Source organism: Seriola lalandi, unplaced genomic scaffold (genome assembly GCF_002814215.2).
Source record: "Seriola lalandi dorsalis isolate HSWRI2012SDOR001 ecotype SW California unplaced genomic scaffold, Sedor1 jcf7180002054889, whole genome shotgun sequence".
Classification (NCBI taxonomy): Eukaryota; Metazoa; Chordata; class Actinopteri; order Carangiformes; family Carangidae; genus Seriola; species Seriola lalandi.
The window spans coordinates 688,018-713,558 of NW_019525441.1; the positions used below are offsets into that span (position 1 = coordinate 688,018).

Genomic DNA, 25,541 nt, shown 5'->3' on the forward strand with positions numbered 1-25,541 from the left:
GACATTTAAATTCAACTGCTGGTCAGATGGTCTGCCTGGGAAGATCTGAAAGAGAAAAAGAGTCATTGTCAACACGCACACAACAATCCTTGTAAGGTCACGGTCAAGAGGAAATACCACTGTGAAATGATCCGCATCAGCTCTCCACACAATGATCTGCCACGCTGAACCGACGACTGGCATGGTGTTAAAGCCGCCAGACCTTCCAAACTTATGCATCCAAACACATCAACAAACTAACTGCAGCTATAAGCTGTTTTTGGAGCCTCTTCCCTGCCACCCCCTCCCTCTTAATACCCTCTGTTTTTCACAGCAAACTCCCAGCAGGAGAAGAAGTCGTTATCTGTCCACTGACACCTGGATAGATTTTCCTCACAGAGGTCCATGTCATGGTTTGTCTCTATTGTTTTAGGCCGTGATCATGGGCATATACTCAAAACATTTACCCAGCTAGGGACTAGAGAGCTGCGACACAGACCCATGGGGTGCTGCAGGGGCACAGAGCAGACTGAGGCAGCTGCAGACAAACCTGGTGACTGTCAATGCAGAATGTAATTTTTGTCAAATATTAAATGCACATCACCCACCCCACCCCGAGATAACAGTAAAACCTTTCCATTTCTGAGACCAAAGCAGAAGCAGAACAGAAAACATGATGACACAGAGAAAACACCTTGACGCCAGAAGCGACCTGGTTACAGGGTACATATATATACAGCAGTGTTATCGAAGCAATATGGAAGATGTGGTATATTTGGTGTCTTTTTTTTTTTTTTTTTTTTTGGGGGGAAGAAAACGGGGGAACATTAGGAGAAGCATGAGAGAGTAAAAGTGTCAACGTTAGGTGAGAAGTAGAGTGGAGGAGGAAGATGTTAGAAGAACAGAAGAAATAAAAGTCTCATGCACTAGAGGAGAACACGCACTCACACCCCACAGTGGCAGAAGCGGTGTTGGCGGCAGTGGCAGAAGTGGTAGTAGAAAAGGCTACATGTGTAGGGCTAGAAACATTGGTTACATCGTGCTGTTGTTGGCTGGAGTTGGAGGCCTGCCGCCTTAGAGCCCCCTGAAAGGAAGTTCCACTCTGGAACGCACTCACTACATCCATCTGCAAAGAATCAGACAGCGTGACAGGAGAAAGCCCAGAGGAAATAAAAAAAGAGAAAGAACAAAACATAGATTTTTAGCTGGAAGAGCAGTGGAGGGTTTATGGCTTTTGATTCCCTTGGTGTCGGCTGCAGTGTTCGGGTGGTGCACAGGAAGGTCCATAGATTGTTACCTGAGTCTGGATGCGATTGAGGCCTCGGAACCAGAGGATCTGGCCTCGGCGAAGCTCCCGTTCAGCATGGTCAATCTCATCCATGTCCTCCAGCTCCTCCAGCTCCTCGTCAGGAATCTCCTCCTTCTGGGTGCCGTGGCCCGCTGTTTTCAAGAATTTTAAGCGGCTGGTGGGTATTGAAGAGATTACCTGGAAGACATCATGATTTACATCAGCAGCACTGTCGGCTAATAATGTGACACTCCTCAGCAAGGGAAAATTGACATTTCATTACAGCGGGATGATCCACATTCCTGGGTACATCGCAGACATTAAGCAGCCAGTGACCCTGAAAATTAGCAGCCCTGCCAAAGGGTTGATGGGAGACAGTTTGACGTCACCAGGTTTGCTCCGAGTCTCCAAACCGATCCCACAGTGAAGTTACACACTTAATAGATAACAACACCTTCGGAAGTGAGTTACTAAAAGCTGATAATGATGACGTCACTAATCCTAACAAAGTATTTCATCATTTTAAGCTACCAACATGCAAGCTAACTATCTGGTGTTAAATCAGTCACATCAGTTTTAGTCTGCTCAAAAGCTTCCTCCTCCTCCTTACTTGTTTTCCATCACAATAATATCTTATTATCAATTAATTATATTATGATATAATATCAATAACATCTTCTCAAACATGAGGATTTGTTGCTTTTTGTGTCAAAGGGGATTTTTAAAAGAATATATTTTTAATAGACAAAGTAATTACTCTATTAATTGTGATAACAACCTGCTCATTATTAGATAAGTAAAATAATTGTTAATTGCAGCCCTGCATCATATTTTGAAATGATCCAATGTCACAATGGCTGACCTTAACTGACTAATGTGCTTACAGAACTCAGTGAAGGCAAGTTAAACTTTTCTGATAACCTTTGGGAAATATGGTTTCTGTATTTGCATCATATTCAAAAACAAAGGACAGAAACAACTCTGGTTTGGTATCTGGTATCTGTGTCTTGTTAAAGAACACTTTCTCTTTGATTTGACAAGAGTAGATAATGACATATTACGTGCTCTGCACTGGAGGACGAGTGTGGGCAGTAAGAGCAAACTAGAATTACTTAAAGTCATAACTCTGAGGAATCTTATCCCTCAGTCTCTAACAAAAAGTATAAGCACAATTATTTCTAACTACAACAGCAAAAAAACTACAAAACTTTACTCTGCATTAGCTCAATCTAAATTATACAGTGTGGTATAACTTTTAAAAATTGTTCTAAATTAAAAGAAAATAGCCTTGATTGAAAACAATGTTTATATTACTTTTGTTCAAAGGAAAAACAAGGCTAAATTTCATCAATGTAAAACATCATTGATATTGTGACAACACATTCAGGTAGCTACTTGAAAATTCAAGATTGACTAAAGCTATGTACTACGCACTATAATTATGCCATATGAATTGCTCCAACTCTATTTCAATCAGTTTTAGTCTGGAAGAGTACCGTCACAGCGTACTGCTACACCACCATTATTCAGCCACTACGCCACTTCCCACACAGGGGGGCAGTGTTATCCCACAGTTTTGTAACTAGCCAACTGAAGGTGCAGCACGGCTGCATTGTCTCATCTTACCTGTCCCCATAGTAGAGAGCCAAAGCCTAAGAAAGTGCACCACAGCCACTGGTCGATGGTCAGAGCCACGCAGCTGAATGGCTTCCCTCCAAACTGCACTATGACAATCTAAAGGAGCAGGAGGAAGAGAGGAGTAAGTAATTAGAGAACAAACTTTTAGATCTGATTTTTACAGGCTGAAGGCTTGTGGGACAGATAATCTCTTTTCATGTATGAGTCACCAGCACATTCACAGAGGATCCTTACAACTTTGCAGAAGTCTGCAGTCTACTTTACCTGGATAATGAAGGTACCAAAGACAATACTACAGAAGATGAGGTTGTTGAAGATGCCATCAAAGACATTCCTTTCTCCGTGGATCTTGCGGGCATTGATCTCATTGAAAAGCTGCATCATTACAAAGGTATTGAAGACAATTGTGTAGTGTTCAGAGGGTGGGGCGTGGAGGGGTGTGTTCCTGCCGCTGTCAATATCAAATATTTTCTCACCTGCAGAAACAGTCACAAGAGGACTTTTTAAAAAAAAAATGAATGGATAGATTTACGAAAGAAAAATACAGCCAGTCCACTGGCTCCATGCTCATGAAGACCTATGCCTAATATAGCTTCTTACCAGCAAAGAGCAGAGAAAAGATGATGATTAGCTGGTACACTCCCTGACCGAGGATGTTCTTCATCATAGTGCGGGAGATGAGAGGCTTGTTGCGGCCATATGGCTTCCTTAGCAGCAGGGCTTCTGTAGGGGGCTCTGTGGCCAGAGCTAGTGATGCAAAAGTATCCATGATCAAGTTGACCCATAACATCTGTACTGCTTTCAGTGGAGAGTCCTGGAGGTCAAGAGACACCAAATTCAGTTACAGTTTCATAATATCACAAATATCAAGGAAATTTAGAGCATCAATTAGAGAGATTCCACGTGACTCACTGAACTAAATTGCATCTGGAAAAAGAAATTATTTTGCTGTCTGCTTCGTAATTGAGTGCACGTTTATAAGCTGTGGTAGCATGAGCAATGATGAGTGTGTGTTTTGACATGAGGTCTAAGACTGATAGCTGGTGGAAAAGAATCCTTTGCGCGAAATGACAGCCATTTGGTTTCTGTGCACACGTACAAATAGTGTCACATAATGAAGAGTTATGGTTACAGGATGGGATTTTTTGAAAAAGCTGAGAAACATATGAATATTTTAAAATAAATCTGCAGTATTTTGTTGGAGACACTAAAATCACTCCATTAGGCTGCAGAATTAAGCAACAAAAGACAAAAAAAATAGAGAAATTTCACAGGTGCTTATGATTTCTAATGCATGAGGGAATTCAATGAATAGACCATTTTAGAGACAATATACAGCAAATAAGCCAGTTTAAAATGTGCACAGTACTTATTTCTATATTTTCAAAATGCTATCAGACCCTGTGTTTGTGTTTTATTGCTGGAAAACCTGTGACTGAGATACATTTTTATTCATTTCACTCTGCTGCCACAATAGCTTTTTTACCAATGTAAAACAAACTCTGTTGGTGCTAACCTGTGTGATGCAGGCTCCTGTAAATGCTACGATGACAGCCACCACATTGACAGTTAGCTGAAACTGGAGGAACTTGGAGATGCTGTCGTAGACGTTGCGTCCCCACATGACGGCTTTGACGATGCTGGAAAAGTTGTCGTCAGTCAGAATGATGTCAGACGCTTCCTTGGCTACATCTGTGCCAGCAATACCCTGGAGACAAAAAGATGATGATCAAGGATCTGTATCTAGTCACAACATGTTTAACATCATTATGCTTCTACATTACCATTATTTTTCAGAATCAACTGTTGTGGCCCAGTTCGCACTGAAGCAGGGCATAGCATGTATAAAATGAGCTGTGATATCTGAAGCATTTCACCTGTAAACAGAGAAAACTCACCATGGCAAAGCCAACATCGGCTTTCTTCAAGGCAGGACCATCATTTGTACCATCTCCTGTCACTGCCACTACTTGTCTCTGTTCTATCACAGTGCTGTCAATAATACCTAGAATAGTAAAACATGAATATTTTTAAATGAAACCACTGAAGCCTAAAACAACACACAAGCAAATTAGTGACAACAAAACATTTTTCACACAAACCAGTAAAACAAAACTACCTTTCACTAGCGTGTGTTTGTCTGTGGGTGACGAGCGAGCCAGTACTCGTAGTTTGGGCCAGATCTTGTCAATGCGCTCTTGTTCAATCTAGAAACATGAGACAAAACCTAATAGAATCCCAACAGTACATCTGCAACAGTCTCTGAGGTACAGTATTTTGCTGTGGCCCACCTCTCCTTTTTCATTGCGTATCCTTCGGTTGAACTCTTTGCCCTCCAGGCAGAGGAAGTCGTCCCCGGGCAGGAGGATGCCACACTTGGTGGCGATGGCTCGAGCTGTATTAATGTTGTCCCCAGTCACCATTCGTACTGTGATGCCAGCGCGTTGGCATTTCCTGATAGCGTCTGGGACCTGGCGGAAAGAGGAAACACGATGAAGGAGGAAATGCATGTTGTTTTTGCCTGCCTCACTGGGGATGTCAAAATGAAAGCTCAGCTTAGCTATATGTATGTTAGCTGTATCTAAACATTGAAACAAATGATTTCTTGTGTTGTGAAGATTTCATTAGTAACATCAAACTCGGCAGCTCTGCAGCTTTCAGGTTTTAGTTGGGTTTAGATTTATATAGAAGCTGTATGTTGGAGTCTCACTGCTCTTATCAAGCTCCTTTTCAACAACATGTAAACAGTCTGGGTGGAGGCACTCCCGCAAAAGCTTCAATATCATAACTGCTCATGTTTAAAACTGGCTGATGCAGCATCTCTTGACGCCGCACACTTGTCCCCACCTGTCAGATTTGTGGGAGGTTGTTTCCCAACCATTCCTCTAACTTTCCAAAAACTGTAATCAGGCATCGTCAACCACTGTGACTACTCAGCTGAGCCCGAGGTGAGAAGAGAGCGTAGGTTTGAACTGCTCTCTCTAGCTTTCCTTTTTCATTCTTGACACAGCTATTTCTGTTACTTTTCATGTGAACAAGAAAGTGCAACACGATAAATGTCTTCCAGGACAGACTGTCTGAAAATATGCGCTGTTATTTCCAAATTTATTAGTGATATAAGTGTACCCACAAGCCAGCTTTATTTCCATTATGAGTGGTTCCGCTGAAAATAATCCAAGACACGCAACTCAATTTTTGTTCATGAAATCAAATTCTCTCTAGCGGTTTCAATGAAGTCAACAATTATTATGTAACCACAGGCTGATACTGTTTGTGTCCTCCATGTGTAGCCGCTAACCTCAGGTCTCACAGGGTCTTCAATGCCCACCACGCAGACGCAGGTCAGTCCAGAGAGGATGTCATTTTCGTTGTCCCAGTCAGGCTCACCCTCGGAGGCAGGGAAATCTCTGTATCCAAGGCAGATGGTCCTCAGGCCCTCGGAGGCCATGGGCTCGATCACTTTCTTAACCATGTCATCTCTGTCCCGTGGGCGGAACACCTTGGACTCACCGTTTGCCGTCAGGATTTTATAGCACCTGGGAGGGGAAACCGGGATATATTGATATATATGTAAATGTAGAGAAGAAGTTTAAGAGACAGAGGGAGGAGTGTAGGCGGGAAAAACATCCAGAGGAAGAAAAGCATTACGAGAGATGAGGAAATGTGGATGAGGAAGATAGGTAGAGAATTGTAAAAAGAGAGGATAATATTGATGAGATAAAGGAGTAAGGGAAGAGGAGAAGACAAAGCATTTGAATGGTGAGCTACAATAGTAAGAAGTCACACTAAGCCGTCTGTGGGTTAAAAAGAAGCCTGCTTGGTTAAGAGGCTTACAGAGTTGTTACCGGCTCATTTTCTCAGCCCCTGTTTTTAAGTCGCAAAGTAAGGGGCTTGGGTGGGATGCGCTTGAACTTCTTAGCTGCTTAAGCCATTACACATATCATTTACTGCAAAGTCTGGCCAGCTGGAGCAAGTAAAAAAAACCTACAGAATAACCTTTCATTGAGTAAAATCATTAGAGCATGTCTCGTCACTATAAAATTCCAAGAGGAACACTGGTAAAGATAAACCAACCACACAATCCAACATATACAACAAACAAAAACAAAAAGCACAAACAGCATTAATACCAAAGATGAAAACTGTTCTCACTTTTTTAAGAGAATTTCTGAGGCTCCTTTGCTGAACATACGGTAGCTGCCATCAGCCATCTTCAACACAGTGCTCATAGACTTGCGGACTGAGTTGAAGGTGTACACTTTGTATAATTTTTCCTCGGGGATCTCGTTCCGGATAGCCTGGTAGTCACGCTTCAGGTCAGTAGCAAAGCCAAGCAAGGCACATTCGGTCTTGTTACCCACCTGCCGTGGCAGGCCCCCTTCTTTCTCTGGAGGCTGAAGAAAAATTGAGAAGACAGTCAGTAATTTCCTAAAGCCGAATACATAACAAGGGGATATTCAGTGTGATACATGGTATATTTTAGACACACAGCATTTCACAAGCCTACCATGATCTTGGTGGTATATGCACAGTTGACTGCGATGCCTAGAATCAAGATGTCTAAAATGGAGGGGGGGATGTTCTCTGGCTCAGGGACTTTCTTGTGGTGCTTCTCAGCGAGGTAGGCCTGCACCACGGTCATGCGGTTCATCGTGAGGGTACCGGTCTTGTCTGAGCAGATAGCGGTAGCATTGCCCATGGTCTCACAGGCGTCCAAGTGACGTACCAGGTTGTTGTCTTTCATCATTTTCTGCAGGGAGACAAACGATGCATCAAATGATTACAGACAGCTAGTGTAAAGCATCACGCAGAAATTCAACAACACACTTTGTGTGCTGAACATAATATTTTCTTGTAGGTAAAAGAAATGCGTGCAAAGGTTATACGACTGAAATTAGTAGCTCCTTGATAGGATAAAGCCCTCTGTTGGCCCACAACTTCAGCAGAGGGGATCATTGCTTGGCTTTAGGGTATCAGTTAGCCAAGTCTCCTTGACTTAACAGCCTGGCTGCTAGTTTTAATAGGCTAAAGTGTAAGCTGGTCAGCACTGGGCACAGGTCACTTGGCTAGGAGAATTTACCTTAACGGAATATGCCAGGGAGATTGTTACAGCAAGCGGCAGGCCTTCAGGAACAGCCACCACCAGAACAGTGACGCCAATGATGAAGAATTTCACAAAGAACTGAATGTAAATGGGTGTGCAGTCCTTGTCCCAGGGTAGATTCTGGATCCAGAAGGTGTCTACTACAAACAGCACCACCAGGATAATAACAGTGATGGCTGACATAACCAGTCCTGGAGGGAACGGGGGAGAAAAGGAAGAAAGAGTATGGTCAATGAATCATAAGGATACCATTTACCAACAGGCTACTTTTAATAGAAGTAATTCTGAATAGAAGACGTTAAAGACAGTTGGAGACACAGTTTTATTGTAGATGAGGGGATAAAAGAGTACATCTGCATCAAGTCTGTATGTGGTACCATCTTTAGCAGTCAGCTCTTTTTGTCCAACTTACCTGCTTTGCCAATCTGTACAGCTAGTTTGGTCAGTTTGCCCTGGAGAACAGACTTCTCTTTCTTTGGGAGGTTGGCTTTCTTCTTCTCCTCTGCATCAGCTCCTTCATCACTGTTCAGAGGCTGCATTTCCATTGCAGCACCATCCTGTGCTTTAGCTGCAGCAGAGAGAGAACAAGAAATAGCTGTTAGATGAAATGCCCTGACAGTTACACTAGTGCACTGGCCACGACATTCTACCGGTGTCAAGTAATGCACACAGTCCGGCACTGATACTACATTTCACTGTTTCTGAATATTCAAACGGACTCAAGTCTGAAATGGAAAGGATTTTCTAATCAGACCAGTCTAGCAGTTGTAACAAATCTGCATAATCCAAAGAAACAAGAGCTGCATTCTTCAATCAGGCACCACGTGAAGCCTATTTGCTTACATTTGCAAGACCAGAAATAAAAACTGTATTCTCAACATGAAATCAGTGTATGAATAAACTATATGGTCAAATGTTTAATAATCTAATCTATATGGTCATCTTTAATACTCAGGAAATATGAAGCACTTTCTAGCTTGCCTGTTGTGGTTGTGTTGTGAAAATCAGGTACATCAACAACAGGTTTAGACTAGATTGTATCCCTAAGTCATTTGATTATCTGATGTAGCAGGTAACAAATCACAGCAAGTAGCTTCAGCTGCTTCATATGACAAAACTCCTGGAACATGGGAATATTTCAAGTGTGACACAATGGAGCACTTTATTTCAAGATAAAACATTAAATGAAAGGATGAGAAGAGATGTCACGTCACTCAAAATTTTTGCGTGCTTTATCTGTGCAACTTGGGAAATGTCACTGTTATTATGTTTGCAGTGATCTGACTGCACAGTAATTAGCAGAAAGATTTGGAAGTGTAATTACCATCCTCCCACCTAGAGATTTCAAGAACAGGTTAACCAGCTAGTAGCACTGGGATCTGTCTGAGGAATCACCTCCTTCCTTGACAGCACCCACAGCAGTTGTTGTCCAGTTAAATTCCCATAAATCTCATTCATCTCTTCCTCAATGTCCCTCAGGACCCCCCCTTCCTCGCCTGCAGAACTGACAGGAATCCCAAGCCCATATCTAACCAGGTTACCTTGGAGACACAAAGCCTCTAATGGCAAAGCAGGGAGGAGAGGCAGCCGGCAGGCCAGCAGGGGCTGGTCTCTGTCGTGTCACTCACCACGATAAAATCATTAGTTCTGCGGGGCACTGACGCTACTGCTGCTGCTACAGGGAAACTGACACATCTTTCCCATCTCTCAGTTCACTTCTGCTAATATCATTAACATTCATTATGTGGATGTCTTTTGTAATTTCTGCAGTCTTGCTTTTTGTGTCTAATTTGTCGATGCTAAAAGGTCTATTTACTATGGTATAGACTGTGGCATGGCACTGTGTGTGGACGTATGCAGCAGGGAGAGGAGGGGCATTATCACTGAGCTTCTGCAGCTGCTGTGGACTGTGGCTTGTTCTGCACTTACATGGCCTGTGTAATCTCAGTCTAAAGGATTACTGTTGATTCCTGGCAGGCAGAGGGAATCTGTGCACCAGGGACTAGCGCCAGGGTTGTGGCCACAGACCCAAGCACTACTGATCATGGTGTCCCAGGAGGACTACAAGCCTGGCTAGCTGTCTGAGTTACCCCCAAACAGCCTCATTATCATTGTTGTCAGTCTGAAATTGCACCAGTGCAAGTCTTACGGTTTGATTCTGAATAGTTCAGATTGGGCCGTCAATAGAAATCAAATTGTGGGGGCCTGAGGGAGAGTCGGAGAGAGAGATGGGTGGGAAAGCAGATGTTCTGGCCCCAGAATTGTTGCATGGCTTTAATCTCCTCATCACTAATCGCTATAACTGGATTCAGTAGCACCTGCTGCTCAAAGCGCAATGTGCCAGGGAAGGACGAGAAAAGAGGAGAGAGAGAGACAGAAGGGAGGGTCAGACAGTACAATGGATAGGCAAGAACATCCCGTACCAAGTATATGCCGACATAGGCTCATGCTAAAATATGCAACTCCTCATTACTTGCATAAAACCACTGTAGCCAATTATTAACAGATTGAGGTCTTAACCTACAGCCAGTGCTGTTAAATGGAGAGTGAGGCTAATACATAAAGGTAGGCGCTGAGCTGTAAGGCAGTTATATATGGCTGTGTGTGTTAGTTTGTGTGTGTGTGGTTACCTTTCTTACGATTTTCCACAGATCCATCCTGCTTTTTGTCTGTGGAAAAATACACCGGGGAGTGAGTACTGCAAACTAAATAATTGGTGGGAAATACACAGTTACTGTGCCATTAAGCACTATTGTACAATATCAGTCATGTCATGTATATAATTATGTTAATTCTCTTTGATTGAAAAAGATCTGCAAAAATTAGTCAATTAAAAAATTTGTTGAGAGAAAACTGACAGATCATTATTCAGCAACTATTTTAATGACAGAGCAATCACATTTAGTAAAATACCAAATATTTGCTGGTTCCAGTTTCTCAACTGTGACTTTTTTTCTTTATCTTCTTTAAGATCTTTGAGTTTTGTACTGTTGGCCAGACAAAACAAGACATTGAAAAGACAAAAAAACTTGGATTGTGGGAAATTACATAAACTGTCTTCTAATATTTTTAAAACTAAAGGATTAATCAAGAAAATATACAGCAGATTATCAGTAATGTAATAATGCTAGCTGCTGTCCTATCCATAATTAACTGCAGAGCCTCCTACAGCTCAGCACTGGAGCTTGAATCTGCTGTGAGCTCCGTAAGAGGAACCCCTTGCTTGTGTAAGTAGTCCAACCTGTGTTCTTAGTGTGCATTCAACTCTGCCACTGCAACTACATTTTTCTGCACAGGCTCAGCTCTTTCTGCTTTCAATACGTCAAGGGCTCGATGGAAGCTAAAGTAAACTGCCTGTCAGATGCATATGTGTAAACATATGTACCTGATGCATGGACTGATCAATACTCATGGAAATAGGAAGGTAAAAAAATTAGTGAGGACACCAACTTTTTCTTTGTTTCTTCTTCTCCTCCTTCTCCTTTTTCTTTTCCTCTTCTTCGTCGTCATCATCCTCACCGCCCCCGAGTAAAGTGAAGATAATTCCAGTTTGAGAGTTGACACCGACAGCAGTGACCACCATTTTCCCTGAGCCTTCCATTACATGGGTGCCTTTAGACAGACAAGGAAAATAAAAATGTGAGTCAATAAGGGAGGGAGGGAAAGGCTACGTACAAAATCTGACTAAATGATACGCGCTGTTTCACTTTGCTTCCAAGATTACTTATACCCTGTTTCAGCTTCAACTTTGACCATGACGTTTCTAACTTATTTGTTGCTTTGACTGTTTAATTTTGGTTCAGACTAAATATTGAGCTAGATTCCTTTGCTTACTGAGAAGGTGGTTTAGCCGTGCTTTCAAGTGGCATGTTCAGCTACACACAAGAAGGAAAAATAAATGCAGATTTTCAAATGCAGGCAATAAATACAAAAGGAATGGCGCACATGCAAGTAAAAAGAGGAAGATGCAAATACCCTCCAAACCTTTAATCAACAGCCTTTAATCAAAAGCCAATTGTCAGTCTGGGTGAATTAATGGAAATCCCAGAGGGTTTCTCCAGAGTTTAATATCTCTGGCTCACTATCCTTCTCAGGACACAGGAAAATCTTGTCGATTTATACAGAAAAAGCAAGTAACAGAAGAGAAGACAAGCTACAGTCAGAGTAAAAAGAGCAAACATCGAGAGGCTGAACGGAAAGGCGTAGAGAGCATTCTCTCTTGCCTTTGTTAATTAGAGGATGCTTTCCTTTCATTCGTGAGAGTGATGGTATAAGGGATACGGCCTGTGCTAAGGGGAATCTAAAAGCAGTGGTGGAGCAACATGTATGTACGCACACACACACACACACACACACTGCACACACACACACACACACACACACAGCACACTCTTCTCTCTTGGAGGCGTGCCAATAGAGAGCCAGATGAACTAAGCAAAAAGTGTTTCTTCTGAATCCCTACACACTTCTTGGGAACTGAGCAGAGCAGTGAGGACAAAGCTATCTGACAGCAGAACCACAGAGCTGAAAAGGCTTTGTGCACATGGAATGTCTCCACAGCAAAACTCAAAACTATTACAGCCTCACATCTGGGGAGTGTTGTATGGCTGATAATTGATTACACTGAGCAGCAGAATAGGGACACCGGTTCACTTTCAATTGTAATCCAGTTTGTCACTAAAGACATGCAAATGTACATCACAGCATTGAATCCACAAAGAGACTTATTTTTAAAAGCAGAGCAGGAGCTGTGTACTACAGTGAATAGTGGTCTCAACTGTTCTTAGCTGATTCAAGTAAAATCTTTGTTTTCATATTGTATGAGGATGATGGGTGTAAATCAAATATTAAACACGGTTTTGAGGCTCATAAATGAAACATAAGAAGTTGCTCTACAGTGGAGCACACTGTTCATTTGTCCTAACACTAAACTGGGAAAGTCCCTGTTTTACAGTTCGGGCATCAAACCAGTGCTAGTACTTTCAAATGGCCTAACTGATGAATGTATCCCTCAGGTGTATGTTGGATGTTTCTACAAAGCTGCACAGCAGATTAAATACAAAAAACATAAGGGCATTACATCGACGGTTTTGTTTTAATAACTAGAATTAATTTTTTTGAAAATAAGATTGAGGTCAGTCTCTGTATTTACCTCCCTGTGCATGTGACCAAAATTTGAAAAATGTACTGTATTTTGATATGATTAAATTGCTCGAGGGTTACCTGTCATTTAAATCCAATAAAGACTGAACTAGACTTTGAAGATGATGAGCAGTGTATTATTCTAATCAAATCAGCTCAGTCAGATTGCAGATGTTGACAAGCTTTTGAGATAATTTCTTAAATAGCAGGTGAACATGTCTGACAAAATCACTCTTTAAATCATGTTCTCAATAAAAATCTTCCTTCAAAACTTACAACCTTCAGCAAGGAGGGAACTCAAACTAAAACTGAGGCTTGATGTTACCTGATAACAGCATCGGATCTTTTTCTTGTGTTTTCTTGACATGGTCCGACTCCCCTGTGAGCGAGCTCTCATCGATCTTCAGGTCGTTTCCTTGGATGAGGACTCCATCAGCAGGCAAAAGGTCACCTGAAACACACACGGACAAAACATGCCTTTAATTTGGAGGAACTGCGTACAAAAATTAGGACTGTGCTTGTATTTGTGAATGAATCTTAGATAACGTGATATTCATCGTAAGCGTTCCTAATTGACAGATTTATATTTTATCCATCAAAGAAACATTTACATTTAATAAAATGACCTCAATAACACAGCGTTAACTCTCCTCTTACCATATTTTATTTGTGCAATGTCGCCGACCACGATCTCAGCCACAGGAATTTGGATAACTTGTCCTCCACGGACGACAGTGAATTTCTGCTCCTGCTCAATGCGGCTCTGGAGGCCCCTAAACTGCTTCTCTTTACTCCAGTCATTGAATGCCGTCACCAGCACCACGCAGATGACTGACAGAAGAATTGCGGCTCCCTCGATCCAACCCGCTTCTGCCTCGTTTTCATCATCCACGCCTCCAGCAGCCCTTCCGCAGTCTGCAGAGGGACAGGGACAAATCTTAACACAAAAGGTTCCCAAACAGCGATCTCACAGGTCTCCCCAGCTTATCACGTCATCCCATCTTTCAGGCACATTGAAATGCATAAGCTTAGACAAATAAATAAGAGTAAGGGAAGGGGGCATTGCATTTGATTTTTGCATGAAATGAACTGACTAAATAACTGAGACAGAAAAAAACAACTGACTGGTCCTGGATAACATATTTGATATTAAAACAAACTATTAAAATAACACCCAAACATAAATAGACTAATATCCATTAACAGTAACATGAATCAACACAAAGTTTCAGGAAAAGGATTGTTATGAAGTGCTTACTGTCTCTTTTGGCATCTGGAGGTTTATAAAAAGAAAGGCCTAGTGAAACTATGGCTGCCACTTCTAGGATAATCAGTGTGACATCCTGTAGCGCCTCCCACACTAACTGTAAGAAAGTTTTGGGCTTTTTGGGTGGTATAAAATTTTGCCCAAACACTGTTTTCCGCTTCTCGATGTCTGCAGGCTGTCCATTTAGACCTGGGGAGGGAAACACAGAGGAGAAAAGCATTTAATTTGTAAGATTTTTAAATTTAAATCTATCGTGAAATTGAATGTTAGATGACAAATAACATATGTTCACATCACAAAAAGAAAGGAAGAAGGCTAGTCTCAAAAAGTTAAAATCAGTGAGCGGTCACTGGGCCTCCAAAAACATGACCCCCTCCCCCCAAAAGGACTCAGCATTTCTGACAGGACACTGTGGAGGCGACAACGCTGGACAACAATGACACACATTCTGTGGGCATGTCAAACATTTTCACCTCTTTCAGGCATGCCACAGAATGTGAGAACAGAGGTCAGAGCTGATCCCATAAACTGCCTTTTTAAATACAATAACCCAAAGACTAGAGCTTGAATCAGCTTCAGACTCACAGGTGTCTGCGCATACTGCTGTCTTGTTATAGAGTCATCTCTCTGACACATTACATGTCTGGCTGGCCTGACACCCATTCATCCATGTGCAGGGAGAGCATTCTGCAGCCACCCATTCAAATGGCTCCACATACAAGGCACAGTCATATATTCAAAAGGGCCTTCGCACATTTGATGATGCCTGACAGTTTTTCAGCTCTATTCATGCCGACTGACTGTGTGTGGGTGGCTGTACAGACTGGAGGGAGCTGTGTGTGTGTGTGTGTGTGTGTGTGTGTGTGTGTGTGTGTGTGTGTGTGTGTGTGTCAGAGAGGAGGTGGAGCAGAATTGGGGGCCAGGGAAGAGTGACTGTGTGAAACTGCTACTGACAGGCAGATGGGGGGGTGGGTGGGGGTCGGGGGTGAGGGTGCAAAGGACTGAGACTATTAAAGAGTGGAGCTACTGACGGCGGAAGGGAAGCTGCGCTGGGAATAGCAGCGTCTTAATAGGGAAAAGGATCAGCAGGGTCAGTTTATGGACAGACAGAAAGAAAGACAGAAAGACAGGTACAATACAAATCACAACACCACATTTGGATAATGAGTCTGTACAGTGACAACAGCACAGGGAGTAAGGTACATTGTTCATCTGGGAATGAGACAATTCTCCATGTCATGTGACAATAAATGCTGCCAAAATGGTGGAGACTGCAGCTGAATTTTGATTATTTGAGGCAAAGGGAACAGACTTCACTATGTCAAGGCAAAGTGAGAAAGATAGGTCTACAACCGCTTCATGAGGAATTAAATCATCACTCTGTCCATTTATCAAACAAAACCTAGTGTTCCCGCCTTCTCGTGAAATAAATATCTACACACTGCCTCTGTGTGCTGATTAGGCTTTCTTCCTTTACAATGCTGTCCAATCTTAGAGCACTGAAATAACAATTCATTAAATAGTACCTGTACAAACCGAAATACACAATATTGAAAGAAGGCAACCAGACATAACATCTGCGTTGCATTTGAGAACCAAAAAACTGTTGAAGACATTTTATGAAGCTCTCTGGGCTGCAATTGCTTCTTCTGTTTACAAACTCTGATATAACTTTAAAACTTAATTACTAACTATAGGAACTGTCAGGTTAATACCTGATACCAACTGAAATCCCCATCCGCAATCAACAGTTGTTGTCAGGGATTTTTAGGTGTGTGGTTACATGACTGTTTAAGTGGTCACATATGTAACTGAATCTGAAACTGATTCTTGAGGTGGCCTTTCTTTACTGTGAAGGGGAAATCTCCTGAAGATCATCTTCACAATTCTCACACATCTCTGACAGTTCTTCCCTTTTTTCCCCCCAAATTACTGCATATTCCTCCATTTCTATCTATCTATCCACAATTTTTCCACTCCAAAATATCTAAACAATAAACACATCATTGTAGTAAGCAACATAATTTGAACATACAGCAGTTGTAGGGCTGCAACTGCTGATTGATTTCACTATTAAATATCTTATAAAATCATACAAAATGTCAGAACACAGGACACATGTCCAGGAGATCCCAAAGAACATCTGAAATGATTACCAAAGATGCTGTTGATTTTGTGTCAACTGGCTAACTGGTTAATCAGTTATCCTTCAATTAAATAAAATGAGTAATACATTTGCAGTCAATCTAAACTGATCTGTCCCTGCTGACATTTAACATTATACAACATGGCCATAATAAAATTACATCAGTGACAATGGGACTTCATTTTACTCCTGATTTGCTTCAATATATTCCTAAAGTGAGAAGAGAGGCTGGTGCATGCTGCGTACATTCGTGGGTATAGATCTAGCTAGATTAAAACATGACCTCTCTGCTTCTGTTTCTCTCACATTACTACCCATTTCTCACTTTAAACACGTTTTGGTCTACTTCATTAAATAAGAGAATAATCCTTTATCCCTAGTTACATGGTTAATTGACATTACAACCTAACACTAACACATAATTTTCTAAAAAGGGAGGTGAGAAGAACAATGAGTCACTAGCACAGCACATTAAAAAGGCTATGGGGTTTATTCTGCATAGCTGCCTGTTGCTGCTCCCTGGCTGTCTCTCACCGTCTGCTTTGATTCTCTACGCCTCTAATGAAAACATGCTGACAGCTAATACCCCGTTCAATTTTACACCACATTTTCCCTTTGCATTAGAGCAGTGAACACAAGTGACAGAGGATGATCAACATGCCGTCCCTCCCTTGGATACACAAACAGAAAATAGGTTGGCCTTGGCCCCTCACATCATTTTAGCACCCAGAGTGTGTCTCAAGTCAAGCAGCTAATCATTAACCATTTAATTTGGATGCTTGTCCCCAGCTGACCCCTCTGAGTATTGTCATTTTAGCCACTTGAGAGGGGTCAAGGTAAGCCTTCACTCCGAGTCTGTCACAATCAAATGAAATAGGGTCACGCTATTTTTTTTACTGCCTTCACGTTACTGTTGTAGACAGAAGTGCCAACACACTGTCCAGGACAATGAGACTAACACCTTAGTGGACAAGCTATTTAAAAGCTGTCTTACTTCAATAGAGAATATGTGCAGCCCACAGAGTTTAAACAGAATGCAACAAAGAGAGGGATCCCACACACCGTTGTAAAGGTAAGCTTCATTAGACACCGAGGGTCTTTGTGTCATGAGACCTCTGGACTCTAGAACTGGACAGAGACAAGAGCCACTGCAACAATGACAACACAGTGTGGATGCCTGCTCTTCTTTCCTTTCTCCTACATATAATCTGTCTGAATGACAGTGTGTCAGAATATTATATGTGAAGCTTATATACAAACAGATTTACCATTGTGCTTTTCAGTGCAAATAAGAACATTTTTATGTAGATTAATTTGTTAAACAAGTTAACTGAATCTAAGAAATTGTTAAGTTTACTTGTTCGTTTGTGTATTGTCAGTATTTTTGGATGAACGTCCTCAGTGTCCTTTGCAACATATGCACAAGCAGGAAAAAAAATAAAATAAGATAAATGTGTTAATATGGTTGAAATGTTAAACCCATATTCTGGGTATGTTAATATGATATTACACTCAGAATCTAACAGGGATGAATGGATTATGGGATTCCCATCACCCCTGCTCAAGTTATAGTATTATTTTATCATGGAAATACCTGATCTTTAGGGTTTACACAACCAGTATCCACTGGATAACAAGAGTATTTGTGGAAAATCATCTGTTTGTCAGGTGGAACAACAACAAAATAAAAGCGCATTATCAAATGACTCAAATGGTAAAAGAGTGTCTGGCCACATAAAGTAGGCAAGCCTTTCACTTTTCCTATAGCTTTAAAAAATGATTTGGTGACTATGACATGCAAAAATAATCACTGTGGTTGTTTTTTGAACTTCCATTTGAGGTCGTTTTAGCAATTACATCCCCATGCTTCCTTCTCATTTCCAAGCGATCAGGGCATTTTGGGCGTTGTTGCACATAAGCAGATTCTGTGCTAATGAGCAGGGCTTTGCTTAACGAATGGAACAGCACAGTGCTGCTTCCTCATTATTATAGCATGACCATTTCACTTCACAAAAAGCGGTGGTAAATGGATGTTTTCATGCAGTTTCATCACAGAATACAGAGAATGTGTTTTGGTAATACACTTTTGTGAATCTAATATCACCACCCATCTCAGGAATTCTGGGAAGACCACTGAGGGAGATCAGTTCCCACCTGGCAAGCCATACTTCAGAATCATGCTAGACTATAAATAACATAAGGGGACAGTGTCACAGATACTAAATGTGTGAAAGGTTTGTGTTAGAGTCTGATCAATCATCAGTTATTCAAAGTGGTACAAATAATTTAAAATCAGGTTTTAACTGTTATCTGCTTCACAGATTAAGGTTCTAAAATCACCAAAACAATATGAATTGCCAAAGCCTAAGACACCTGTGCCCATCTTTAATAAGTAAAAGGAAACACAAGAAACCAACTGTGCTCACAGCATACCTCCCCATTTCCCACTGAACAGCTCCACTAACAAAAGCAGGTTCTGGCCATATGCTACATCCCCTCACTGGCAAAAGCCAATCTTAAGCACATCATTCAGAATTCAGACATGAATTCAAGCTGTGCTAACCCCCTTGAGTCACAAAGAGTAAGCTATCATTTAACAGTCTGAACCTTCCTGTCAGTTTTTGAATTGCCATCCAATTGTGGAGGCCTCTCAGCCCACAGTCGATCAGATCAATAGGCTGGAACCCAAATATTTGACTCCACTAAAACAGCAATCAACAGGGCATAACTGTGAAAAGGAGCGATAGGGGAACACCATCAATAATATTGACGCAAAGTGGCCTTGCACATTTAATAAATGTCATTATACAGAGGAACCAGAGGATCCAATAGGGAGTAAAGAAATGTTGCTGTGAGAGTAGAACTAGCTAAAAGTATTGATGATTCAGTGTGGTTTCATTTTTTCCAGTATTACAAACATGCAAAAACTCAGCTCTTGTATGTTTCTGATTCTCCTCCGGGCGTGTACGGACGCTCCACTTGATCAAACCACATACTGCTTTTAAGCATCGACTGGTTTGAGCGTCCAAGAGAAAAGCAATTCCAATCCTAAATCCAGACATCTGCATACACTCTGGACTACAATGCTATGACCCTGAGCTGTGATATTCAATGCTGAGAAAACGTGGTAAAAGGATGGGAATTTTGTTATAACAGTACTCCAGTGATTTAATGCTGCTCTTACACACCACTGGGGGAATCATGAGACGCATTAAAAAACAACTGATGCAGCAGAGGATCAGACATCCTGACTCTTCAAGCAAGACTATGACAGTTAAGTAGACTCCATTCAGCAGCATTGTTTCTCTTGACTTGGGACACACCATTGACAAGTCCGCCAGCCTTTACTACCTAATGTCCTCGCTAAGTAGGGGGGCTTGCTCCATCATTAAAATTCCAACAACCTGCATCCTACACTTTCGGTAACGCGCTTTTCAATGGACCTTCTCTGCCAGACTTCCAAAATGCCATGCCCCACACATGCAACGCAAGCTTCAAGTTCAAATTTGTCATTGCCATGCCTAAACCAAGGTAACCCTGGTGACACCACTGGTGTTATTTCCTCAGGCTTGACAACACTCCCACAAGAACACAAACATTATAAGACTATTCTCACACAATCTGAATAGTGTTTCCCATGATGAGTAAACTGATTTTTATGTGCAAAGACATGTTGGAGGTCCCTTTGCAATGCTACTAAGATTAGATACTAAGATATGTAACCGACTATGCAGCTAGATAAAAAAAACAGGAGATAAACGGAGACGGAGAGAGGTAAAACTGAGACTTAACTGGTGCTTATTTTATCATGTTTAGCAACAGAATAAACATTCTGCACGCACGGAGGAAATGAGCTCATACAAATAAGAGCTTCAGGTATTGGTGAGCTCTCTTTCCAACATGCAAGGGTATCCTCATTACTCTGGAAACACTGTTTGTTTGACAAGTACAGCAAACTAGCACAACTAGAAGGACACGTGTAAAAATAAGAGGTTGGTTAAAAATTTTCAACCTTTATTTTTGATCTTTTCTATCTGTGATTAATGCCCTTCAGGCTTCACCTTTTATTTCTCTAGACTGCAGCACTGTGACTGGGTTAATGGTTTACATTTGTCAAACAGACAAATGTAATATTTGAATAAGCTTTTGGCAGAGTTCATTGTCACAGTTTAGAAGGCACATTGTACAGTGAGCATAATTAACTCTTTTCACACTCAGCATTGGCATGTTAATTACCTAAATCAATTTGAATCACAGCCCAATCAAATGAATCAAAATTAATTGGGAAACCTTAGAGATAGTCAGACTTACGTTGTAGCATGGAAAATAGCAGTGGTAGTGCCATGCTATATTAAATTTAGCCTAATCCAAACAGGCCATGCCTCTAAGTCTTAGATTTTGAAATCTAGTTCGAGTGGTACATTCATGCACAGCTGCAACAAGAAAGTTCACTCAAACTTCTTTGGGTGAAAAAGAAAAAAAAAAACAAAAAAAACTCAGAAACATGGAGGATTAGCAAAGGATTGTCTTAAGAAGTTCGAGAAATGACCAACCAACTAATTAGAAATCCCTTTTCAATTGTCGAGCTGCTGTAATCTTAAATGATGGCTTAATTTCCCAAGCCAGTGACGAATGAGCTGATTGTAAGTATCAAAACTTAGTGGCGGCGTACCAAGTGGGACAGCACCTGCTGCGAGGAGAAACAAATGTGGACCTAGTCAAGCTTATCAGAGCAGTGCATTTGCACATAAGTAAAATCAAAACTTTCTACAACCTGGGTCAAAGCTGTCTATGCATTGCAGTGTAAAATTATTAACTGATTGTTCTCAGTCCTGTCTCTGTCTTTAAGTTATCTTTGATAATCTGCAGATGGTGAACAGAGATGGCTGATGGCTGTTGAATACCGATACAGATGAAACAGCTATAGCAGAAGTTGAAAATCAATACTTAAGTTTTAAAGTCGTTTGATGTTCCAAACATGCTACCAGTATTCTGTTACCTACTCACCCCTTTTGCAGTGTGGACTAGGTAGAATGAGTGGGGGAGGACAAGAACACTTATGAAACGACCAATGTCACTCATGCTACAAATATGACAGGCCTCTGTGTTCACCAACTTGACACAGCCACATGCATGTTTAGACAACTCACTCTCTCTCCAACTGACAAATTCCAATTCAGCACTTTCTTCACAGTTCAGACAAAAGCCTATTGGCCTGTAGAACTGACAATGAAAGCAGCAGAGGAGACTGCATGGTGTACCTTGTGCACTGACCACCCTGTCAATAAATGAAAGGTTAAGAAGTAAATGGTGCAGTAGTGATTCTTGAATGAGAGATGCTTGGTGCTGTAGCATAGCATGGTATTCATAGCATTCCTTTTGGTTTGGAAATTTTTGACTTGCTTTGAGACACTGCATACAGAGGATTGTTGCTGCTACAGTGAATATGCGGTGCCGTTTTAATCTGGGATCAAACTGAAAATCCCCTCCCATAAGAGTTCAGTCAAGGTCATACTGGCGATTAGGCAGACTGTCTATAGAGAGACAAACTGAGACAGAAAGAGAGAAAAAGTAGTTAAAAAAAAAAAAAAGAAAAAAAAAAAGAGTGGTGCTGTCAACCACCACTGCTGTGTGAGGTTCTACTGTAGCCTAACTGGAAATGTTTCCAGAGCGTTTAGTGTGCTCCTATCTTTACAGTGAATGGTTTGGTGGCAAAAGAGAAACACAGGGAAGGAGTGAATTCATTTTTTAATAGCTCTCCTAACATGTTCAAGTCATTACTACCCAGCCTTACAGCCTCCCGTTTTGTCCGCCACATGTGGGACATTGACCTGCCTGCAGCCTGGTGCAGTGCCCAGGCAGACAGCTGGTCTGTCTGAAGCCTACACACAGAGACACACAGACACGCACACACAGAGACACAGAGGTGAAAAGGGAGAGAGAGAGAGGGTGTGAGGGACATATCCACAGGCCTTGAAATAGAGCAGGACTGGCCCAGGTCAGAGCCAGCCAGCCTGGCCACCTGTCTGGCATATGAGTTTTCCAAGGAAGTGATGTCAAGGTATCCACAATGTGGATAACATGGCCAATGACACGCCTCCTAAACTATGTGTGCACCACATTAGCATTCCAACAAACACTCGCTACTAGCACTGTTGTGAAAACATCCTGTATTTGATCCAGTTAAACAACAGTCATCATGTTGAGTGTAGTGGAAACGTTACTCTACCCTCTATAGGTGAAGTTTTTAATCGCTGGCAGAATCCTTGAATATCCCCGTAAGATTCTCCAATTTTGTTTATTGCCTCAGCACCCCTCAGTTCCATAAGGGAGCGCAGTTCTTTGAGCGTGCAGCCAAACTCTCCATCATGGTTGGCCTCCACCATGGAGTTCTTCACCCCGCTGTATGAGTTGTTCGCCATTGTCTCACCGCCTCCCCACTCTATTGCAAAGCGTTGTTGCTATGGCTTGACAGCAGGGGTAAAAAAAAAAGGAAAAAAAAAAAAAAAAGAGTTGGAAAAGCTTAAATCCTCAAGAGTGCATACACAGTAGTAGTTCCCATAAACAGTTGACAGGCTCTTCACAGGCAGCTGGAGTCATACACCAGGTAGCAGGGCAGCAGGGATATTACAAAACAAGCCATTTCCCTTGGAGAGCTGAGTTCCTAGTCTTTCATGGTGACTGAGGATCACCCACAGAGCCGGAGATCACCATGCATGTAGATCTGAAAGAGAAGAGCAAACATACACAAAAATTGTATTTAGTGACACAACCAAGTGTTGTTTAATCTACAACAGGGTTTCCCATACATATATTGACATCACAATGACAACGAATTACTGATATTTGGGGAAATTGTGCAGGAAAACAAAAATATTAGGTTTGTTTCACTTGCTGTGACACAAAATGCTGGTTGTTCATGCTAGAACCGGGTGATTTATTATTAGTTTTATTTCGTAATTTATTTTCACAATTAACCCCTTGAGGACAACAGCAATATCAAAATGAGACATGAAACTTGCCTTCATGCCTTTGTGAGAACACAGCTGTACTGACAAACAGGCAAGTCAGCAATGAAGCTGGTCCTCTGTTGTTTCAAATACAAGGAAGCAGACTTTCTGCTGAAATCACAAAAACATCTCTTGTTCATTTTGGTATATACAGACACATATTTTTTCATTTAATGCAATACCATCATTTGTGCAGTTTTCATTAACTGTGTTAGCCTATTACTGTGCATGTTAACTATGATGCCAGGTGCACGTTCCGGTGTGGACTCATCAACAATATGTTGATGTCACTGTTTCTTTCCATCTCTGTGATACAGATACACTAGCACAGACACCTCTGATGAAACATTTTACTGCTGCATAAGAGGAAACATGGAGGCCCTTCCACTTCCATTTGGCTGCTGAGACAAGTAGAAAAGTTATTAGCAAAACTGTCTGAAGCTACTGAGATTTTGATTAGCTGTACTTGAGTTGTATTAAAATAATAATAATTTTGTCATCTGGACAAAACTCGTCTGGTAATGTGCACTCTGCTTCTCAGCCGGAGTATGTGAGTAGAATGGAGCATTAGTATTCAATAATCACTCAGCTACAAGCTGCTCCCAGGGTTTTTCCTGTGCAGAGAATTTAAAGATAGTTGTTTCCCCTCTGCAACATTCATATACTGTTAATACAAACTCAATGGTTCTTGTAGCCATTTCACAGTAAAGGGCTTCCAGCAGCATCTCCAAATTCAGTTTCTTGCATATGCTGGATTTGGATTGACTCACTGAGTTTGGTTTAATTTCATTTGCTGCCTTCTGACTGGCTGAAGGGTGTGTGTTAAAACTACTTCATGCACATAAGATACAAGCAAAAATCTGTTTTCTGGCCTGTAGCTGGTATCCTACTCATGGATCTTAAATATTAGCAAGCCCAGTAAATTACAAGATAAAAATCTACCTGCAGCAAAAAAGCCAGCACACTCTCATTTAAAATGTGTGTTTCAAAAAATATTTGCATCTGCAATTGTTGCAGAACCCTGCACAGAGGAAGTCATAAAATTCAGTAACATCACCATGTAACTATTCCGTGATCCACTTAGAATCAATCAATCAGTGGACTCACTACACAGGTATTTGGTGCTGTAATTAATAGTGAGGTAGGCAAGGAAAATTACACACACGTGCCCTGAATGTAATTAAAGTTACTGATTAGTGCAACATAAAAATAAGCCCAGCTTCTGTAGAGAATTAAATGCCTCAACTGTTTTGGGTTTTATCATGATTTTTTTATTATTACTCCCCATCTTGATTTTGTAATGTTAATGTTCATATATTGTTATATTTCCATTTCTGATTATATAAGTTATAAAAATTGGAAAATTTCAGCTGTTTTACACACTATGAGGCCAATCTGCGTGATGGGAACAGCAGCTTCCTAGTATGACCACATGTTAAGTAAAGTGTTAAATTAACATCTAGAAATCCATGTTTATGCATACAGTAGGTCTGATTTCTTTTCTGTGACAGAGTCAGAAAACTAGCTACAAGCTTCCCTGCAGTGAAACTTGTGGGGTAACGTAGTGAACAGGCACCAACTGACTGATTACCTTAGGAAAAGCCTTCTGTTTAATCTAATTAAGACTATCTGTGGCATCAGGGAGCTCCATGGCTCTCTACATGGGGGAGTCCATTCTAATGAGAGGTTGCTGTCCATTCAGCTTTAATCAGCCAAACACAATGAGGGTGATTCATTCATGTCAGATTGGATTTATTTGAAAGATTCAACAAGATGGGCTTGATTACTAGTCTGAAAAAATTTGTGAAACACTATACTGTACTTTCAGGTAGAAAGCCATGCCAGACTATAATTTGCATTGAGGGGAACCTGGACATAGCCATCTGATACATACAGAAAAGCACCAGTGAAGACAGACGTGGATGTTTTTCCTTGCCTGGAAAAATGCTGCAGCTATCCCTCAGCTC

General features: G+C 41.3%; 1 protein-coding gene across 3 annotated transcripts in view; it reads right to left on the bottom strand.

The window, feature by feature from the left end:
- atp2b1a (ATPase plasma membrane Ca2+ transporting 1a) overlaps window positions 1-25,541 on the bottom strand; it is a 38,168-nt gene that overhangs the window by 4,930 nt on the left and 7,697 nt on the right. The window contains exons 2-22 of one of the 3 annotated variants that reach the window (XM_087180089.1): window positions 23,587-23,685; window positions 22,794-23,288; window positions 14,410-14,607; window positions 13,809-14,066; window positions 13,477-13,602; window positions 11,460-11,621; window positions 10,640-10,678; window positions 8,422-8,577; window positions 7,986-8,200; window positions 7,413-7,655; window positions 7,058-7,299; window positions 6,204-6,441; window positions 5,197-5,376; window positions 5,025-5,112; window positions 4,804-4,910; window positions 4,422-4,613; window positions 3,506-3,719; window positions 3,170-3,381; window positions 2,894-3,001; window positions 1,277-1,465; window positions 1,016-1,105 (exon numbers count right to left, since the gene is read on the bottom strand). In XM_087180089.1, the coding sequence (XP_087036215.1) occupies window positions 1,016-1,105; window positions 1,277-1,465; window positions 2,894-3,001; window positions 3,170-3,381; window positions 3,506-3,719; window positions 4,422-4,613; window positions 4,804-4,910; window positions 5,025-5,112; window positions 5,197-5,376; window positions 6,204-6,441; window positions 7,058-7,299; window positions 7,413-7,655; window positions 7,986-8,200; window positions 8,422-8,577; window positions 10,640-10,678; window positions 11,460-11,621; window positions 13,477-13,602; window positions 13,809-14,066; window positions 14,410-14,607; window positions 22,794-22,986 (3,450 nt within the window). In that variant the 5' untranslated portion in view covers window positions 22,987-23,288; window positions 23,587-23,685. The remainder of the gene's footprint in view (window positions 1-1,015; window positions 1,106-1,276; window positions 1,466-2,893; window positions 3,002-3,169; window positions 3,382-3,505; window positions 3,720-4,421; window positions 4,614-4,803; window positions 4,911-5,024; window positions 5,113-5,196; window positions 5,377-6,203; window positions 6,442-7,057; window positions 7,300-7,412; window positions 7,656-7,985; window positions 8,201-8,421; window positions 8,578-10,639; window positions 10,679-11,459; window positions 11,622-13,476; window positions 13,603-13,808; window positions 14,067-14,409; window positions 14,608-22,793; window positions 23,289-23,586; window positions 23,686-25,541) is intronic. The other 2 variants (XM_023429148.2, XM_023429149.2) reach the window with 2 other exon arrangements.